General features: G+C 40.0%; 1 protein-coding gene across 1 annotated transcript in view; it reads left to right on the forward strand.

Annotated features, from left to right (window-relative positions):
- Positions 1-22,418, forward strand: part of adamts3 (ADAM metallopeptidase with thrombospondin type 1 motif, 3) — a 217,324-nt gene that overhangs the window by 177,795 nt on the left and 17,111 nt on the right. The window contains exons 19-21 of the mRNA XM_080432756.1: positions 8,008-8,171; positions 11,587-11,743; positions 13,358-13,490. Coding sequence (XP_080288882.1) covers positions 8,008-8,171; positions 11,587-11,743; positions 13,358-13,490 — 454 coding nt within the window. The remainder of the gene's footprint in view (positions 1-8,007; positions 8,172-11,586; positions 11,744-13,357; positions 13,491-22,418) is intronic.

Here is a 22,418-nt window from a genome sequence, read left to right on the forward strand (position 1 = left end):
CCAGTGCTTTGTAGTGCAATAGAGACCAAAAGAGTAGCTTGAGGAAGCATTCCCTCAGCTCATTAAACAGGCCTGCTAGAAGAAGTCGTCCCACCATTGTAAAGGATGAATGAGTTAGCTGATGTGAAGTGAAGTACTGCATTTAGCTACAGCAGAGACAAAAGCTAAACTCAATTAATTTGGGATAAGATGTAAGGCTGCAACTAATGATAACTTTTGTTAGTTGGTATTTTTTTCAGCTGAATCGTGAAGCATATATATTTTTTTAATCGTATTTTTAATGCATCAACAAATCAATGTGAAAAAGATGTAATTGAAACCCTTAACCCATATTTGTACTACTCAAATCAATTAGTTTGGTTAAATGTTGCACCCCTAGAATTATGTTTGACCCATGGCTCAACGGCAATAGTTATCGTTTTGTGGGGTTCATACCTGCTGAACCTGATGTCTTTGGCATTTCTAGGGAATCCATTTATCAGCAGAGCCCACTTCTCCCTTCAGTTAGATGTTACCCAGCTGGAGTTCTCGGATATGACACTTCCTTTCCACGGCTATTTTAGGTGGTTCACATGTTTCTTGTGGGTGTTCTCCGACTGCTCTAGGATTGACAGGACGATTTTTAATGCTGCTGCTGAAAGCGTGAATGCTCTTGACAGTTTCCTGTGAGGAATCAGAGAATAACTTATGCAAAATTATGTAAAATGGATCATGATGGGAAAAAAAAGAGGCTTTTCTGAATTAAACACGGGATATACTGTACTGTTCAACACAGGCATACAAAATGTGTGCAGTGAACAATAAAACAAGCATTATTCTTATTATGCATTGCTGCAGGCTTTGCTGGCTGCAGCAGTGCATATTAAGAATAATGTTTTTTTTTTATGTAATAAGGGCTGAGAACACGAGACGTTTCCTTGATGGGGTGAGGGCTTAAGGAAGAATTACAGAATTGGAGTTAACCACTTCAGCCCCATATAAGATAAGACCTTTATTGGTCCTGCTGGGGAAATTCAGGCGCCAAAGACAGTTAGCAGTTAAAAACGGATTACAGGGCATGGAAAACAAAGTACTGTAGATACAGCATGACGGAAAGACATCACAGTCAAATCGATATACTTGGTTGACCGTAGTCCCCCCCTATTGCCTATTTTCGCCAAATGTTTGCATACAGTATTAGGACATGGTCAGAATAGTGACGTTAGGGTTCATGTGGTTAAAGGATATATTTTCTTGATTCCTCATTTTCCCATGTCAAATAGGATTAGTAAGACAAAAATTAAGCGAGGCCATCCCCGTGAGATTTTCCCTCACAGCTGCACTGAATAATGTGTTAAATAAATTAGGAAAGGTAATAGTTTTCTTTTCTTTTTTTTTTACTTTCCAAGGAAAATGAGCTCACACATTTCTAAAGTACGACGGTGATAATATGGAATTATTTAATCCCTGAGCTATTTAAAGCGTTTCCAGTGTGGTAATTTTCTAGTCTGGATTTATCATCTTAAAATGCACTTGGAGGAGGAAAGTGGTGTCATTGTAGATGTAGTGAGTGTATCTAGTGTAGGAGTATAATTGCCGATACATGTAATTGTTAGGTTACGTAAAAATAATGTTGTTGTAGCTTGCTGGTACAGTAGTTCAACTAAATTCACTTCCATTTGTGGGGAAGTTAACCTCTGGAACTATAAAACACAAACAATGTTGAGCCATTAAAGCAACGAAAGGAAGAAATGTTTTAACCACCCCAGCATCCGTATTCTGTGTAAAACTTTAGCAGAAAATAGCAGATCTCCAAACCCACAACGTGTGTAGAGCGAAAACAGAAAAGTCATAGTATAGAGCCCAGAGGGACTAAGGGTTTGAGGGTTTAAGTGGTTAGCCATGGTGGTCAACCCCCTTGAATAACCCCTCTAACCTTTAGCTTTATCCTGGCCACTGTAGAAAACATATATTCTCAAACAGTTACAGTTGTAATCAAACTAATCAATTTTAATTGATCGATTTAATTGAATCGAGTTCATCAAAGTAATCGATTTCGAGCACACTACGTGTTGTGATGCGATGCATTGTAAGCTTGTAGATCACTGAAATCTTACTTCCTTCACAGGTTTTACCAATGATACTAATTAAGGCTCTGTAAGGCAGGTACACATTGCAGGACCTTAACGTGGTCGGGGGGTCATCTGATCGTTAAGCATTACACACTGCAGGAGTTTATTTCTTGAAATCGGCTGTCATAATATCGTTGTGGTCTTCACAACAGGATTGATCCCCGACAAGGGCTGACACACTGTAGGATAGTTCACTAGGATGCTATCTCCAGAGTCAGACCCAATACATACATTTGAGTTTATTCCAATTCATTTTAATCGACGTATCCCGTGATATGCCTCTCTCCCTCTCCCCCCTCTCTCGCTCTTTCTCTCTCCCTCTCTCTCTCTCTCTCCCTCTCTCGCAGTCAAGTGCGCAGAAGCCGTCAGTGACAGCGTTGCCATGTCCGCTTATTATAAGCGACTTTGGGCTTGTTTTTCTGTAGAGTTGCTTGTAAATATTGGTTGTTGCGGGGTGCATTTTTTGGGCTTATTTGTGTAGTTGCTTATTTGGCCTTGTTTCCTAATGTTGTTTAAACCAGTGGTTTAAACAACACATAATATGTATTTGTCCGCAGACCCCCCTTCTGTAAATATGTTGTGCCATCACTGACCCCCATACAAGATTTGTGTGGATTTGGAAAATATTCCACAATTTTCTCAAGATTTTTATTTGAAAATAGCTGCGACGCGTTGTGAGCTTGTAGATCGGCTATTTTCAAATATCCAATGTATTTGTAAATAGGTTTAAAGTGCTCAAGTGGCCTTTTCTTGGGCTTGTTTTCATAGACCTGGTTGCTTATTTCTCTCGCAACATCTGGCAACGCTGTTCATAACAGCGTGCACATGCTGCACACTCACACACACACACACACACACACACACACACACACACACACACACAGAGCTCGCTCTTGCTCTCACTCTCTGTCTGTCTGTCTGTCTCTCTCTCTCTCTCTCTCTCTCTCTCTCTCTGTACAATTCCTCTAAAATAAACAGCCCACCAGGCTCGCTCACTCTCTCATTTTGTTTTATAATGTTAACTTAATACAGGACTGGACGGTAATATTGCGGTAGGGACTGTTTGTTGTGGTCAGATCCAGCGACGCTCCCCTGGCCACGGTGGCTGTAATGTGCTCTCATTGGCTGTAGCGTGGATCTCCTCGCAGACCCTTTCATAATGTATGATACTGTCCGATCTCCTGTCTGGGACAGAGCTGAATATCTAACATGGTAGTTATCTGAAAACGGTCGGAAAGCCGTCGCAGAGCGGATAATCGCGGCCACATCGTCTCGCGGAACCTTTCACACAGAGCGAGCATTATCTCGCAGATCAAAGGCCGATCTGCGTCAGATCGGGAGGTTTTGTCGGCGAGTGCCAAAAAATGTCGGCGACAGCAATCTCGGACCCAATCTCCTGCAGTGTGTACGGGCCCTTAGTGTAGCACAGTGGACCACCATAGCTCTGAGAGTGTACAAATGGAACCAAATGGCATTTTCACTATTTTAGCATGACACCATTGTGCGACGAAGTATAAAATAGTGGTTATTCAATAAAAAAAGAAAATATTATTACTATAATTTTTTAAACGTGCTTCTTGGTTATTCGATTAAGAAAATAATAGATTATTCACAAGTATTCACAAATATTCAGTTAAGTTGAGTGCAAAATTCATAGGTTCATAGGTCCGGTATTTGCAGTTATTTCACTGGCCTGAGTCCAAAGAAAGAGAAAAACATAGGACAAGACAAAGAAGACTAGACTAGGACAACATGAATTCAGTCACACTGTCAGTCAGTCACAGCAATTTTCCCTGGACTCTAGTTTCTGGAATGAAGGGGGCTGGATGACGGACATTGCATATAAAGCCAAAGCCATTCCTTGCCCTTTCCTGTGGATGTTGGCCATTTCTTTTTGTTTCTTTTGATATGTTTGACGGCCAGGCGGATTGCATAAGTGAACAAGTGTTTGCTCTTTGCAATAAACTCAATTGAGTGGCAGTTTTTTCTGGGTTGTGAATACATTTAGTAATATATTGGGTCTACTTGACAGAGAGAGATGTGACCTCATAACCTTGTCCTTTCCGATAAATAGTAGGCGACCTTCTTTTTTTTCTTCTTTTTTTCCTATGGTGCGAACCGTCTAGAACAGCATTCACAATGTATGTCCTCCAATGCAGACAATGATCAACATATATTTGTTCATGGGGGGCATGCACTGTTTTAACCCAGTAAGACCTCAGGCGATTCTTAAAAGTTTTTTTTAATCTAAAAAAAAAAAGTTTCAAGATTTTTCAAAAATAGCAGATCTACAAGTTCATAGCACGGCACTCGGTGCCGCGCTATGAGCTTGTATATGACATAAATATGTCATGTAGCCCATAAACACAGGGATGCACCGAAAAACTAATTATGTAAAATGATGCACCGACAACAAACAATAATTAAAATGAAACACAAAGAAATGAGGCTATCAATCAAAGCACTAGCAGACATGTCAAGGCACAAAGCCTTTATTATTCCTAATAGTATAGACTTACCGCTATACACCGTATATCCATACAGAAGCACTACCACAGTGATCACACCCTCTATTCTTAGTGATACGGACCTGAGTTGCAACTGTATTTGGTCTGCTGTCGTTTCTTTACACCGAATCTCTTTCGCCAGAAATTGCAGAGCCACGACACGTTGTGAGCTTGTAGATTGGCTAATTCTGATGGATGTTCCCCTCCAGAATAGGGTGTTAGTGGGGTTACTTAAGGTTACTGGTCGCCACCTCCACGGTGGAAGGAAAAGAAAGCAAAACCTGCTTGTCCACAGCGGCAGTGAGTGATTGACAGTTCCAAGACAATGGACAGTTCCTCAGCGCCTGATAAATTAGGCTAATGATTTTTGCCAGTGCATAAATATAAACAAAAATACAGCAGTACTAGTACATACAGTGTATGTTTTATGTATTCATTTTGCCGTGAGTTGAGCTGAAGGCGGTGTTTGTGACCTGCATGATACTTCCTGAGAACAGCGTCCTTCCATTTCATTTTGCCACATTACGCTCACTGAAGCAAACCTCTATCTCTGCCAGAATGGCATCAAAACAAATCCAACTCTGCTCTAACTGTAAGCCTGTATTGGCCTGTATATATTTTTTTTAATACTTTTTTAATTGGAATTTTTAGTAACATGATAAACACAGATTGGCCTGTATTTTTAACCTATACATTTATTTTGAAATGTTTAAAGGAGGAGTTCACCCAAAAAATGACATATTTTCTATCAATTGCACACCCCATGAAGCCTTGAATTCATGGATTTATTTTTGTTTTTGTGGCATTCCTAAGCCAATAATTTGATGACCGGGTAATAATCTACTTTGTGTCTCCTACCGGATACATTCGCCGGTAGGAGACGGGAATCAAATTATTGGCTTAGGAATGCCACAAAAACAAAAATAAATCCATGAATTCAAGGCTTCATGGGGTGTGCAATTTATAGAAAATAAGTGTTTTTTGGGGTGAACTACTCCTTTAACATTAGTAAAGGATCACAGAGCTAAGTGATATACACCATGGAGCGATAAACCAGCTAAGTGATATCCATCACGGAGAAATCACACAGCTACTAGGAGATATCCACCAATGAGCGATCACACAGCGGCTATGATTACTATTGTTGTTGTTTTTTACTCGTGTAGAGAAATGTCTTGTCTACCCTGTGTTTCGTCTGTAAGTCTAATAAGATGTAGAATCTTCCAGATAAGCATAAAGACAGTGCTATCAGAGACACACAAAATGAGGTCATTGTCCCCAATTTGCTTTTGCACTGATCCCATACAGTAGGTGTCTAATTAAACTTGTCAGCCAGAAGGAAGCTGCTCAGTGTATTAAAAATGATCCTGTTAAGGGGTGCTCAAATTCTGTAGGCATTGCACATCAAGGCACTTCAGAGTGCTTTACACAAAAGCACTGCAAAGAAACACATTATACAACAAAACTGCTATTAAAGAGTCAATAAAATAGAACAGAAAAATATAAAAAATATGTTAAATTAGAACAGAAAAATAAAATAATAAATTGACAGTGCAGCACAAGAATAAAAAAACTCAGTAAAAGACAGCGGCTCACAAAAAAGTCATATCATTACATTATGCAGTACTGCACATACTATACTACTATCTGCTATACATGCAAATTGCACATGATTCAGTCCTGTGAGAAAAACTGAGAGAGATGTGACCTCATAACCTGTCCTTTCCTATAAATAGTGCCTTCTGTTTTGTTTCTTCTTTTTTTTTTTTTACATACCTTTTACATACCTTGGATATCTGGAAATAAATACCTATTGTCTTACTATGGGAAAGTTCCAATTTAATAAGCAGCATTGTTACGTAAAAAAGCATTGTTACATGAAAAATGCATACCGGTTCGCTTTTTTCTCAGAGAACTCTGGCTAGAAAGGAGGATTTAATGAAAATATGGCAAGGTCAAAACAAAAGCCCACGTCTCCTCTCATCCCATCTCCTTCCCTTTCATTGCAGCAGTAAACCATAACATATCGTCGTATTAACCACTCAAGGCCTCCATTTGGGATTTGATGAAATTATTAAAGAAGAGGTTCTGCTATGATAACGTTCATGTAAATAATATAATGCTAGTTCCCACTTTGGAAACATTTATTCATAGTGATATTTTCCATTTGGGGGAGGAAAAAAAACCATTTGCACTTGTGCTTGGCAAGACCGTACAATTCAGCTTCTGGAAAGATGTTGTGCTGTAGTCGTGTATTATGTACACAGTAAAATCCTGGGTGTTCATTTAACCCTGAGCTCCATTTTTTTACGCTCTCAGGAGTCAAATTAACACTACGACTTTTACTGCGTGCATGTAGCATCCATTTTACATGTCACTGCCATCTTCCATGAAGTGACATGTATGGATGACTGAATGCAAAGACCTGTCTTGAAGTCTTTGCTGACTTGTCTGTCCATTTGCTGGGCTAAGTAATGCCTGTCAACATTTCCAACTGTGGCATACAGCATACTGTATGCATTGCTGTCTATACCTCAGTGACATGTGCAATTGCATTTACTGTAGCAAATAACTGACCCGAATATCCGTATCATTCCTTTTAGCGTGCAGCACTTTATTGCATGCCAAATTGGCCATTTCAATCAACAAGAGTTGTAATGTAACGGGAGTGGTATATCAGTATGTATTGTATATAGTCTTGTTACGAACCTCCCTCAAATAATGACCAATAGGCTCTATGCACAGCGGCCATATTGGAAGGAAAATTGGGCCTCCTCCATACTTCCTGCACAGTTACCAATGATACTGATGAAGGCTCTGTTCCGTTCTGGTCATGAGGGAAGGTGCTGATAGTGTGCATGTTGGCACACTGGAAACTACTCTGCTACACCAGTGGGTCTCAAAGTGTGGTCCAGGGGCCCTCATGGTTCCTTGAGGGGGTTTCAAATGGCCCCTTACGGGTGTGTAACTCTGAGAGTGTACAAATGGAACCAAATGGACCCGTAAGGGTCCATTTGGTTCCATTTGTACACTCTCAGACTGAGTTATGGTGGTCCACTGTGCAACACAAAATGGAACAGAGCCTTCATTAGTATCATTGGTAAAACCTGTGAAGGAAGTAAGGAAGAGGCCCAATTTCTTTCCAATACGGCTGCTGTGTTCAAGTTTTGGAAAAGTTGATTTCAGATTAATTCAGATAATGTGCTGTAACTAACAGCTGATTAGTATGGCTTAGTATTTCCACAACACAACAGATTACCGTTAAAAAAACAACAACCGTAAAGTTCCCCTGTTGTGATACTTTTAACTTTCTCTTCACTCTGTCACTGTTTAGAATTGAAACTCTTGCAACTTCTTGTCAGTGGCTCCTAACAAATGGTTGATTACAGCGATCAAGAATCAGGCGACAGGGCATTACCTTCTGAATGGGAAAGGAGAGGAGGCCAAGTCCAAGAGCTTCATCGACCTGGGCGTGGAATGGGACTACATCATCGAAGACGACGTCGAGACCGTGCACACGGACGGACCTCTGCACGATGCCGTGGTGGTTTTGGTAAGGCCTATTGAAAATGTTCACCAGCAGCCATGTTGACATAAATAGTTGTGTAATGCAGTGGTTCTTCAAACTTTTTCATGTCAAGGACCCCCAAAATGATAGGTATTTGGCCGCCCCCATCTCAAATATTTTGTTCCAGGGACCCCCAGAAGCAAAGATATATGAGTTACAAATGTTGGCTTAAAAAAATATATATATTCCAAGATTTTCAAAAATGTTCACAAATTTTCAAAAATAGCAGATCTACAAGCTCGTAGCGCGGCACTCGGTGCCGCGCTATGAGCTTGTATATCTGCTATTTTTGAATAGCCAAAGTATAAAAGGTTAAAATGATTGTGACGCTATATTAACACATTTAGCTGGGGACCCCCTGGAACCCCCCCCAAGGACCCCTGGGGGTCCCCGGACCCCACTTTGAGAACCAATGGTGTAATGTCGCTGTTTTACTATTGATACTAACTAATCAGCAGCTCTGCCTGAAGCCCTGAAAGCTAATATAATGTATTCCTCTTTGGTGAGCTGTAGATGGTAGATAGTTTGGTTTCCCAGAGGTCTCTATTCAGTTGGAGCTGGGGGGGGGGGGGGGAGGGGGAGTGGTGGAAAGTGGAAAGTGACTAATACATTTGCTCAAGTACTGTAACATAATCACTTAAGCCCTATTTCAGACTTTGGCTATTGGAAAATAGCCGATCTACAAGCTCACAACAAACGCGTTATGAGCTTGTAGATCTGCTATTAAAAATGTATTTTTTTACTTTGACCCTGTAGCCTAAGTATTTTCATGCCGATAAAGGTACTTTTACTCAAGTAAAATAACAGGCCTTTTGCTTGGAAGAGAGTATTCTTTTATTGTGGTATTGCTACTTTTACTTAAAAAAAAAATAGGAGTACCTCTCATGGAACAGCAAGCAGGAGAGTGGCCCAGATGGGGAGCTTGCTGTGGCTGAGTACACATTTAAATGCTTGACACCGGGGTGTGAATGATGATGGGTTCACTTGTAGTACATGCATGCTGTTGAGTGATCCAATCAGCTTAAGCCAGATAGAGTTTCCTGACTGAAATTGCGTGTCGTGACACTGGAAAACGTCGAATGGAAAGTGAGGTCTGAGGTGTGTGGCAGCACAACAACTTTGAGAGGATGGCAGTATCAGCACTCCACTCTGACCCCTCGTTGAAACAAACAACTCGTCCATCTCAATGGCTCTGGAGTTGTACAGTACATTGCATGCCGTTTATTCTCATCTATCTCTGACATGCTTTGACATAATGTGTCTCTGACCTATTGTCATTTCCTGGCGACAGACAGTTGATAAAGTGTGTGTGATTTTTTGATTTGAGCTAAAAAGCATTATTTTACACTTTGGCTATTCAAAAATAGCAGATCTACAAGCTCGTAGTGTGGCACCGAGTGCCGCGCTACGAGCTTGTAGATCTGCTATTTTTGAAAAATCGTGAAAATGTGTGAAAATCTTTGAATATATATATATTTTAAAGCAAACACTTTTAACTAAAATCTTTGCTTCTGGGGGGTCCCTGGAACAAAAGGTTTTGAGTTAGGGGTCCGTGGCTAAATACATATACATTTTGGGGTCCTTGACATTAAAACGTTTGAAAACCACTGACATAGCAACATAAGTTTTTTCAAAAAACTGTTAGGATTTAGAAGATATTTTGCAGAACCGTCAGTGGGCTAAAGGAAAGTTACATAGTGCCGCTTTAATATATTCATATATGTATTGACACAGACGAGATGCTACAGTAGACTGTTGTATATTTTCTAAACGGTGGTGCCGAGGGACAATACAGAATACAGATGACTTGTAGGAGGATTATCCTCAGCCAACCTTTCCTCCAAACAGTGCACGGTACGTTGCAGACAGTTGGGCGGAAATACAACGAGCGCATCGAGTGTAAGACCAATCACACGGTCGGTTGGACTGCAGTATGTAGACACTGAAACTTTAGAGTGAAAATAATTCCCATTCCCAATGATATACTGTCTGTGTTCGCTCATGGGAAAGACAACTAGCAGCGGGGTCGTTTATTGTGGGAGATGAGGAGGGAATAACTGACAGCATTGTTTATACCGTTCTGTCTACAAGCCATTCATTCAAACAAATGTTTGTAATACATTTGTTTTGATGATGATATAACATTCCCCAGCTCACTTTACTAGGCTGGGATGGCTCAGGGGAGAGGACAGAGTACAGCAACTTGCAATGGGCCTTGTCTTCAAGATACTGAGCGGATCAGTGTACAGTATCTGTAAAACTACTTGAGTGAGAAACACCCATGGGTTACCACACCAGGGGGATCTCCACTGATCTCATGTCCCCCAAATTCGGCACAAACATGGGGATGAATGCATTCTGCTATTCTGCCACCCAATAGTTTCTGTAAATATACATTGCATTGCTCCAGTATTGATGATGATGATTTGTTATTGTAGTGTATGTCTTGTATGTCTTTATGATGAATTGAATGAATACATAGGACCACAATGGAAACAAGCCATCAAGGCTTTTTTGTGTTATCCTTTTAGCATTGCTTGCTTAATTGTACTTGTTGTACTGTTTGCAACGTGTTAAAGGTAGGGTGAGTGATTTATTTTTGTTAAAATAAGTGTTAAATAGCTCTATATTCTGATAGTACTCATTGCTATAGAGTGTTTGTTCAGTAAAAGGAGTCTCCCATGTCTCTCCAGCTCTTTATTAAACAGAAATTGCATTTTCAGTGCTCTCTCCTGACTTAAATGTTGTCACCTACCTGAAAATGTATTTATATTCTGTTTACTAAAGAGCTGGAGAGACCCCTGTGACCGAACAAACGCTCTGTAGCAATGATTACTATCACAATAGTACTGTGGAATGCACCCTCCAATTCTTCAAAACCCACCTCTTTAATATCACTTCAATAAACTCAACCCTCTTTTTCTTCTTTCCACAGTTTTTATTGATTGTATTTCCTTAGTCTTAGTGGATACAATCAGGAGAAAGAACTCATACAAGATAAACAATTGAAAGTGGAAATGATGAAGAGATGAAAAATTGGCACACTATAAAATTTGAAAGCTGATAAACGATCTTTGTGGGGTTCTCTCTCCTGATTGGATAAAATTGGCATCCCGAACTGAAAGTGTATTATAATGCTTACTGTAAGTAGCATTAACAGGAACACAAGCACTTATCCACGTCCGACTAGCAGATATGGTAATAACAAGACATGTAAATGTTTGACTCGATGTCATTCTTATTTAAAACCACAAAGTCAGTGTTCCACATCAAAAGACTGACAACCACCTTCATGTCTGTGGAAATTAAACAAATTGTGTGTTCCTCTGCATCCATTTACACAGTATTTTCATTCTCATGCAAATCCTTAATGGATTCTGTTCTGCTTTATGGTCTATAGATTATACCAAAGGACAATGAAACCAGGTCAACACTTATGTATAAGTACATCATCCATGAAGATTCGGTGCCCATCAACAACAACAACGTGATTCAGGAGGATACATATGAGTGGGCTCTGAAGAGCTGGTCCTCATGCTCCAAACCATGTGCTGGAGGTAAAGAGTGTTTTTCTTATATATGAATGCAATCACCTTTTCTTTTTTTTTATCAGCTATTATTAACCCATTCAATCCGGGAACGCATCTGTGTCATTTTAGATTTAAGCTAAAACTGTTAGGATTTAGAAGACGTTTGTAAAAAATGTGCACACATTTTTCAAGATCTTCCAAAAAATAGCCAAAGAAATCTTAAAATGACACAGATGCGTGTCATGGGTTGAATGGGTTAAAGCTACACGGCACAAAAGAGACCACGCATGCATTAAATGTATGGAAATGTGTGTTCCTGTGTGTCTTTCTAATTGTGCCAGAATCCTCACGTATGCATGACGGCGTAGTCTAGTGGAGCACTACTTCATGCCATTAGCATTACCGTCCTGTTTACAAATGAATTAATGTACTACTCTAAAATAACCACGGTTACCGTGGCAACATTTTTCATGTAAGGTATTATGCCAATAGACAGTACATGTACTCAATTAGACCCCATGAGAGTGTACAAATGGAACCAGAGAACAAAAGACTTGGCTCTTCAGGAGCTGTTTTCTCAAGTTCTGTGCAAGACATCACTCGAGCCAGGGGTCGGCAACCTTTTTGAAATGTTATATTTCCAGCCGATTTTTTATTGTCCATAAATATGACAGTTTTTTTTCTCCTTCTTCTTTTGATATATTTTCTTTCACATCAGGACCTTGTCATGATCATTAGACTATCAATAACCCACCTGTATCCTAGACTCCCTCCCCAGTCAGAGTTTGAATGAATGTACAATTATATGCTAGATGTAATTTGCATACAGATGTGAGGGGACTTAATTTAATTGACTATTTAAAAAAAACATATTTTTTATTTTAAACTAAAAATCCTCTCTCTGGCCCGGACCGCTGGCGCACCGATCCCGACGGCCTTTGCTGCGTGTCATTCCCCATCTCTCTCTCCCCGAGTCCCCGTTTCCTGTCTAACTGCACTTCACTATCAATAGAGGCATAAAAAGCCCCCCAAAAAAATCTTATGCCAGTGTGCCAGTGATTACCCTCCCCTGTGCCTAAGGTTGCCTACCCCTGCTATAAGCCATATCTCCAAAACTTGTGGGTCAAACTGCACAACCAATATGTCAATTTGTAGTTATGATTCCCTGCTTGCAAAAATGCTAGACGGCTGAACTCAAAATTCCTCATATTTCGTTCAAAATTAAATAAAAACTAAGCTATGATGACTAAAACTACGACTAAATATATTGACAATTTCGTCTACAAATAAAAACTAGACTAGAAGAAATCCAGTAGAACTAATAAGGCAAGTCATTTTATGCCTGGTTGTGCTCGGGTGTCGTGCTCCGGAAATAGCCGGAACTTGTAGATCTGCTATTTCCGAAACACAGGCAAGTATAAATCAGGCATTACGACGCCAATCATGGCTCACTGAAATACATTTTAGTCAACAAAATTAACTGTAGATTTAGTCGACTAAAATCTTTTGATATTTGGTCAACTAAAACAAGACTAAAGCTAAAACCTTTCAGATGACAAAAATATGACTAAAACTAAATGTAATTTTATTCAAAAGACTATGACTAAAACTAAATCAAAACTGTTTCAATTTGTTCTCTAGGGTTTCAGTACACCAAGTATGGATGCAGAAAGAAGGGCGACACCAAGATGGTCCAACGAGGGTACTGCGATGACAGCAAGAAGCCCAAGCCCATCCGAAGAATGTGCAACCTGCAGGACTGCACACAGCCTGAGTGAGTATCTGTTCCTTCCTTTGAGGAACGGGAACAGAAATGCTTCCAGTTTCACGACACCTGAATCTCCCCGACGGGATCTATACAAGTTTATCTTATCTTAAAAACGTGAATTAGGACAATCCAGCCCGAATTTAGATCTCTCTGGTTTTCACTTTAAAGCATTAGTTCACCCCAAAAATTATTTTTTTTCTATAAATGTTTCTATCAATTACACACCCCATGAAGCCTTGAATTCATGGAGATTTTTTTTTGTTTTTGTTGCATTCCTAAGCCAATAATTTGATGACCGGGTGGCTGGTCAGTAGGAGACTCAATTGAGACTCTACTGGAGTCTCTGCTGGTCATCATATTATTGGCTCAGGAATGCGACAAAAACAAAAAAAATCTCAGTAATTCAAGGCTTCATGGGGTGTGTAATTGATAAGAAATAAGTAATTTTGGGGGTGAACTACTCCTTTAAAATCAGAATATTTTATTCCCTCACAAAAAAGGTTGCTCTCTCTGCTCAGGAAGTGCTGAGAAAAGAGTTTCATACGGCTGTTTTCACTTTTAAAAACAAAGAGAGATCAGAGTGGTCAGAATCACCTTGTCTGGAGAGATCCAGATGGGAAATGGAAAAGTTTTCTCTATGCCAAAAGCTGGCATGGTCCAATCGGTGCCCTCTTACAGGAATAAAGGCACAATTGTGTGTACTGTAGGTACAATGACCACGATGAAAAATTTACAATTCCGACGGTAATGGTTGCTATTTATCCGTCTTGCATTGAAACAAGGCTGTAGTCCAGTGATTTGTAATGGTACTGGCCTAATATAAATCACTACAATATAACCAACATTCCATTATCAGCTGAGCTGATATTGGCACTCAGAAATATTCTTTAGCTGGGACTTTTGGTATCTCTTCTTTTGTGGAGGAGAAGAGAGCACCCAAACAGATGCAGACATTCCATAGCCTTCACTTTTGTGACCACATTTTTTGTCACATGAATCCTAGCGTCCCTATTTCTGGGTATGTCAATAATAGAATGGAATGGAAATAGGCAAACATTTATTCTCTGAGAAAGAAAAGATAATGCTGGGTAGAAACAACATTCCCAAGAGTTTTTGTATTGAACGGAAAGTAGTTCTTGACATCTGAGGGGTCAAGAGTTTGTTTCTTTGGCTCCACTTACAGTACAATACTTATGTAAAATGTCCTTTTCACAATTGAGAATAAAAGTATAGAACTGAGTCACATCTTAATGACTGCTTCAGACTGGAAAGATAATGTCACAGCAGTCTCATTAAAGGCTGAATGACAGCATTGAACAGAAGGGGTGTGCAACTGTGCACTGTTCATACTAGACTATTCTTTGTGTGTACAGTATGTATACATTGAGCCTGTCAGCGATCTTGGGCTTGAAAACAATGGTTACCGCCGATCTAATCTTGTATATAAGAAGATAAAAAAATATAAGAAGGTCACCGGTTCGCCGGTGGTCGCCGGGTCTCCCGGCCTGTCCATGTCTTGTGTCCCTGAGCAAGACACTTTAGCCCAGCTAAACAGCGCGCCCATTGGGACCGTCTGAGCAGCAATCGGCTGGGGGAAGTTGAAACGGAACTTCCCCTGCGGGATTGATAAATGTCTACCGTATTACTGCTGCAAGAGTGTGAAATTGATTCACAAATAAAAACAATAGCAAATCTGCATCGGTACACAATCCCTTCTCCAACTGCAGCTTTCTCCCCCTGGGAAGAGCCTCACAAACATTTACATATTGCTCCCTATTTTGGTGCAAGCACACTGGCATGAGCCATGCAGCAAGCGGGCAAATTGACAGTTCATCCTCACCTGCGTACATTTATTAATTTATGGTATACTGTACTGTAGAGTACAGTATACTGTACATGTCTTGTGTCCCTGAGCAAGTCACTTTAGCCCAGCTAAACAGCTCCCCACAGAGCACTCATTGGGACCATCTGAGCAGCAATCAGCTGGGTGAAGGTGAAATGGAATTTCCCCTGCGGGATTAATAAATGTCTACCTTATTACTGCTGCAAGAGTGTGAAATTGATTCACAAATAAAAACAATGGCAACTCTGCATCGGTACACAATCCCTTCTCCAACTGCAGCTTTCTCCCCCTGGGAAGAGCCATGCAGCAAGCGGGCAAATTGACAGTTCATCCACACCTGCGTACATTTATTAATTTAGCTCTGAGTCGTGGTGCGCGAGGCGTAGTAGGCACAATCTCCGTCGAGGTTTCTCCCACTGATTGGCTGACTAGATTACACATAACGCCATCTTCCATTTGACTCGTCGCCGAACATCGAGACACACTGAGAACACTGTACACTGAGAAACACAGGACCAGAGCCATACGCAATTAACTGTGTTTGTTATTTCCTCCCAAGATCATTTTTCATCATCTGCTAGTTGTCTGTTTGAGGTGCTGTAGATTAGTTGTTGATGACTCTGTACCTCCCACACAAGGACATCAGTCAAATTTGCTCTTGGGACAAATTAAGTTTCAAGGCTTTTCTTAGATGACACTGTGGACTTAATCCAATATACTGTACTTGTACTGCACAGAGGCTCTGGTCTGGTCAACTAAATATATATATGGTTTAAATGGTTAAATGGCTACAGTATAAACAGTATATTCTGATAGTAAAGCATAGAGTGTTTGTTCAGTAACAGGAGTCTCCTTGTCTCTCCAGCTCTTTGGTAAACAGTGTTGAACATATGGAAATGTATTAGAACGTAATTTATGTTGAACAGCTCACTTTATTAGGATATAGGCTTAAAATTATTTTATCACTTGATTTGCCTAAAGAAGGAATATGATATTGACTGGTTAAAATGACAGCTGAGGTGCACTCGAAGACTTGCAGCAGGCAGAGGCCTTTTGTGGTATTGCCTTTCCTGTAAGTGCGCTGCACCCGCTGCGTACGTGACATACAGCCTGCCTTTATGACTGATCAGTGAGATCAAAGTGTACCCAAGATTTGATAGATTTAATGCAAACGTGAATCATTAGATTTTCTCATTTATTTAACCCGATGTTATTAATGATTTAATTTACTCGTGTATAATTGCTGATAATATGCAGTATAATTTGCATTTACTGAATTATGCTCAGGTATAAGACACATCTTGGGGGAAATTTAACCCCCCACTAGTATGCCCATATATGGCCATGCTGATAATGTCGGTGCAAGGTGCAAAGTAAGCGTTTTTTGTGTGTGGGTGGCTGTTGAAAAAGGCACAAAAAGCCACATACAGACACCGACTTCTAAGAATCACGCCTACGTGCACACACACACACATACTAGGGCTTTCACCAACTAGTCGACTAGTCGACTAGTCGACTAGTACAACCACTAGTCGACTCTGTTGGTACTAGTCGAATAGTTGAAAAAAAAATTTTTTTTTATTTGTTTTAATGCCATAGTAATGGCCCGTCTTACTATTATTATTATCCTCCTGACTTAATTTTTTATCAAAAGGGGGTCAAAAGTATGCCCAATAAAAGCCTATTATTGGGCAATGGGGATCCTTGGAGACGCTGCTGTGCTGCTGTGCTGCTGTGCTGCTATGCCAGAAGCGCTTCCCTTAAAACGCCATAAAAATAAGGGCCGGAGGATAATAATAATAGTAATATAGTAGTAGGATGGCATTAAAACAATCCCAATTTTTTTTTTAATGTTAATTTCGACTAGTCGACTAGTCGTCGACTAATTGGTCAAAACAGTCGACTCACACAAATCATTAGTTGTGAATGCCCTAACACATACACACACTGACTTCTTTAACTTTCTAAGAATCATCAAGAGTCTGGAGAGCAACATCTATTCATCTTTTTCATCTATTCATCCATATCCGTGGACCATGTGACGTATTGTTAAGACATACACGTACATGTAATCAAGTAATCAAATACAAGATGAAGTAGGACAGTTATGTAAAATGTCCTTTTCACAATTGAGAATAAAAGTATAGAGCTGAGTCACATCTTATGACTGCTTCAGACTGGAAAGATAATGTCACAGCGATCTCATTAAAGGCTGAATGACAGCATTGAACAGAAGGGGTGTGCAACTGTGCACTGTTTATTCTGGTTTAGACTATTCTTTGTGTGTACAGTATATGTATACATTGAGTCAGAAATGTGCGGAAGTAAACATGACAACAAACAGTCTTACTCATGGTAACAGCTTTCTTTTTTCTTTTTCTTTTTTGAGTTGTAGATCCAGGCTTTGATTTTGTAATGAAAAGCGAACTTGGGCTTGAAAACGATGGTTACCACCGATCTAATCTCGTATATGACAAGATAAATAAAGAGGTGGATATGGAGTGGAGATATGGAGTGGATATGGAGGCCGTCTGGTAATCAGATGGTCAACCGGTTTGCCTCCCGTCTGGTCTGAGCACTTTACTATGGCATTACTATGGCATTAAAACAAATTAAAATTTTTTTGACAAGATAAATAAAGAGCTTAGTGGATATGGAGTGGAGATATGGAGTGGATATGGAGGCCGTCTGGTAATCAGAAGGTCAACCGGTTCGCCTCCCGTCTGGTCTGAGCACTTTACTATGGCATTACTATGGCATTAAAACAAATTAAAACAAATTTAACAGCCACCCACACACAAAAAACGCTTACTTTGCACCTTGCACTGACATTATCAGCATGGCCATATATGGGCATACTAGTGGGGGGTTAAATTTCCCCCAAGATGTGTCTTATACCTGAGCATAATTCAGTAAATGCAAATTATACTGCATATTATCAGCAATTATACACGAGTAAATTAAATCATTAATAACATCGGGTTAAATAAATGAGAAAATCTAATGATTCACGTTTGCATTAAATCTATCAAATCTTGGGTACACTTTGATCTCACTGATCAGTCATAAAGGCAGGCTGTATGTCACGTACGCAGCGGGTGCAGCGCACTTACAGGAAAGGCAATACCACAAAAGGCCTCTGCCTGCTGCAAGTCTTCGAGTGCACCTCAGCTGTCATTTTAACCAGTCAATATCATATTCCTTCTTTAGGCAAATCAAGTGATAAAATAATTTTAAGCCTATATCCTAATAAAGTGAGCTGTTCAACATAAATTACGTTCTAATACATTTCAGACAGAGCACTCATTGGGACCATCTGAGCAGCAATCAGCTGGGTGAAGTTGAAATGGAATTTCCCCTGCGGGATTAATAAATGTCTACCTTATTACTGCTGCAAGAGTGTGACAGTTCATCCTCACCTTGCGTACATTTGTTAATTTAGCTCTGAGACGTGGTGCGCGAGGCGTAGCAGGTGATTTTGCACAATCTCCGTCTAGGTTTCTCCCACCGATTGGCTGACTAGATTACACATCAAATACAAGATGAAGCAGGACAGTGAATGTACTATTATGGAAAATATGAATATCCAGTCAGGGTGAAGTGTTGACAATTTGCTGAAGAATATCCAGGCAGCAAAACAAAACAGCATTATAGATCACAGCCCCAGACCTCCTGGCATGGTCAGCGTTCCACAATATTACTTCCCTGAAAACAGGTACTCTTTGGAGAGGTTATAAGTCAAAGGATTTTAAGTTCCTTTCCTTTGTTAAGCCTCAAGGTGAGAAGTATTTGGCAGTGAACTTAAAAGCTATCCCAGGCTCTCCATTCAGTTGAAGTTAAAAGGATCCCTGGCTAATAAGCATTATATGCCTTAATACATTAACAAAAAAATGTAAGTTAAAAACACCGTAGATATTTAATTTATTTTAGAAACAGTTTTACTCAAGGGGGACAACGCCCGTCGCAGGTTGATGATGTCATTTGTTCGTGTGTGGTTCAGCCCTATGGAATGTATGGAAGGCATGTGCTAATAAAAAACTAACTTAACACATTGACCGCCGGGCCCGTAGTTCTACGGGCCGTTAAATCCAACGGTAAAGCGCCGATCCCGTAGCCTACGGGCTGTGGTGCTTTTTCCTTTTTTTCAAAAAAAAAACATTTTTTAAATTTTCTAGTACGGCACATTTCATTGTAACACCACCGGAAACAGAATTATTTGGGATCCGGTTTTGACGATCACGCCGGCTCCCATTCTAAAGCGCACACTGAAACTCAATTCTCTTCCTGTAGTTTTTTCTCCTCGCTGATCACTGTTTAACCTAAACCGTTCTAACTACAACATGGATGCCCCGTTTGACACGTGGTTTGGACTGGTACACGCAGGGAGATGTCGCCGATGTAAACAGACCGTGTACGGCTCAATCTTAAGGATTTTAACAAGATCTATGGCGACGTGAAAAAAACAAAAAACAACAATAAAACATTGGCACTGGTGAGTACATTATGAGATTAACCTCTCGCGGTGTTAAAGGTAGGGTAAGTGATATTTTTGGGTTAAAACAAAAAGTATTTTTTTTAAAGGTTAAAGCACTATATTCTGATAGTAATCATTGCTATATAGAGTGTTTGTTCAGTAACAGGAGTCTCCCCGTCTCTCTAGCTCTTTAATAACAGAAAATACATTTTCTGGTAGGTGTCAAAATCTCAGCCAATCAGGAGAAAGTACCCATTTTTAAGCTCAATTTTTATAGTGTTCCAGTTCTAATTTTGCCTGCTAATTTCTTAGTGTCATCACTTCCAATTTCACTTGTTTAATCTGTATCCTGATTGAGTTCTCTATCCTGATTGGATAAAATTGGAAATGAAACGAAAATGCATTTTCTGTTTTATAAAGAGCTGGAGAGACATGGAGACTCCTTATATGGACAGGACACTCTATAGTAACGAGCACTATCAGAACATAGACCCATTTTGCAATTATTTGAATAATTGCAAATCACTTACCCTACCTTTGCCAGATGAAGATGTGATAATGATGAAATGTCACTATTGTGACATTTCGATAGATAGATGCTGGTTTATATTTATTGACCACTAATGTTAAAAAAAATAGGCCCATATTTACATAGTACAGTATGTTGTTTAGACAGATGCTATAGGCACTGTTTACCTGGAATCCTAGTTTCCCTGAGGCACTACATTGTTCTCTTTGCACTCTAGTTACTGTATTAGGAAGGAAGAAGGAAGGATAATGCATAATGCAGTAGTACAGACTCATCAATAGCGAAGACAAGCACATTTAGAATCTTAGTCCTAGAATCTAGATATACAGTAATTTAACAGACATGTTAAAGGCCCGAGCTTATTGGCAGTGATGGGATTTACTGCACTCTCAGGTATCAGTTAGATTCCCACAAAGGTTTGCAGTTATTTGGTGTGTGGTGCGTATTTTTATGCAGTTTGGCAAATTAAGGTGAGCATGGGAAGTTTATTCTCTTAAAAGCAGGGGTCTTCAACAGGGGGTCCGGGAGCCCTAGGGGGTCCTCAGAGCTACTATAGGGGGTCCACCAAATCTTTGCGATAGGATAAAACATTTTTTTTACATTAACCGCTTGATCCCTAGCATCTCTAATCTGAGGAACATTTGCTGAAAATAGCCGATCTACAAGCTCACAACGCCTCGCAACGCGAGGCGTTGTGAGCTTGTAGATCGGCTATTTTCGGCAAAGAGGTTTGGTGTATGGGGAAAAGGAGCAAATCAAGTAGCCTACTAAGTATTGAAGGTTTAAGTGTTTAAATGTCTGAAATGAACAGAAAAACATACATTTACACAACACTGATGATAGTCAATGAAGCTACTCTATCTATAAAATCAATGAAAAAGTTGAATCTGCAACACAATTGCAATGTAGTGGGGGGGGGGGGGGTGGGGGTCCCTGCTTCATCTCTCTCTCAGCCAGGGGGTCCTTGGGCTGAAAAACTTTGAAGACCCCTGTCTTAGACGGATCAGTGGTCTTGGCCTCAATTTCACACAGGGGCACTCCTAGAAATCCTGAGTACCCTGACACCTGGGCTCCCGGGCCCCCTTATAATACTAGGCTGAGTACAAGTGCTTTATTTTTCAGTACTGACCAATAACGAGTTAGAGTGTTTTCAGCTTTTTTGGTTGCAACAATTGGAACAATGTTTTAGCATTTTAGCTTTACTGAGCATGATTTGCCTCTTTAAGTAGCATAAACAATGTATATATTGCCCAATCATTAAATAAATATTATTATTCACCATCAAAGATATAAATGAATCAAATAGACGCTACAGTCTAAAATAATAACTTCCCCAGAGCTGGTTTTGTAATCTTTCATTCCTCAACCCCCTCAAATTAATTATTTGTGATGATACACATAAAAGACATCAAAGTAATTGCAATTAATCCATAAATACAATTCAAAGCATGATGTGATACTCATTAACAAGTCCGGTGTGACATATTTTATCTTGTCCAATGTATGGTTGATCTCTCTCCCAAGCTGCAGCTGGCTTGGCTCACGCAGAGCTAATGAAACCAACTGAAATCAATAGATCTGCACTCAGGCTTTAGGGTTATCCTCCTGAATGGAAAAGAACGTCCGTATTCTTTATCAGAGGCCTGTAAATGTGACCTGTGTGCACTTACAGCATACCATTTAAATATGTGAAGCGATTCCTTTGTAGAGTAGACCATAATGAAAACACCTTATATAGCGTGATCCATTACTGAATGTTGATGCTTATAAACAGCCACTTCATACACATGAACAGGAATAGATTTGAGCTATAGGACCGCAATGGAAACAATTGACCGCAAGGATTTTTTACCAGCTTGCAAAGCACTCTGGTCTAAGAAGAGACTGAGTCTAGTCAACACTTTCTCAACACTTTCTCGACACTTTTTCATAATAGAGCACCGAAGTCTGACGTCGCTGCCACTAGAGGGCGCTGTTTCACGGGTTCGTGGCTTTTTTTTTTGTGTTGAAATCCCCATTTGGGAATCTTCACGTCATATAAGAACTGTGTTCCAAACATAAACACACCACCCTGGCGTTTTTGTCAGG

The sequence above is a fragment of the Gymnoscopelus braueri genome (assembly GCF_963280865.1).
Source record: "Gymnoscopelus braueri genome assembly, chromosome: 7".
Taxonomy (NCBI): Eukaryota; Metazoa; Chordata; class Actinopteri; order Myctophiformes; family Myctophidae; genus Gymnoscopelus; species Gymnoscopelus braueri.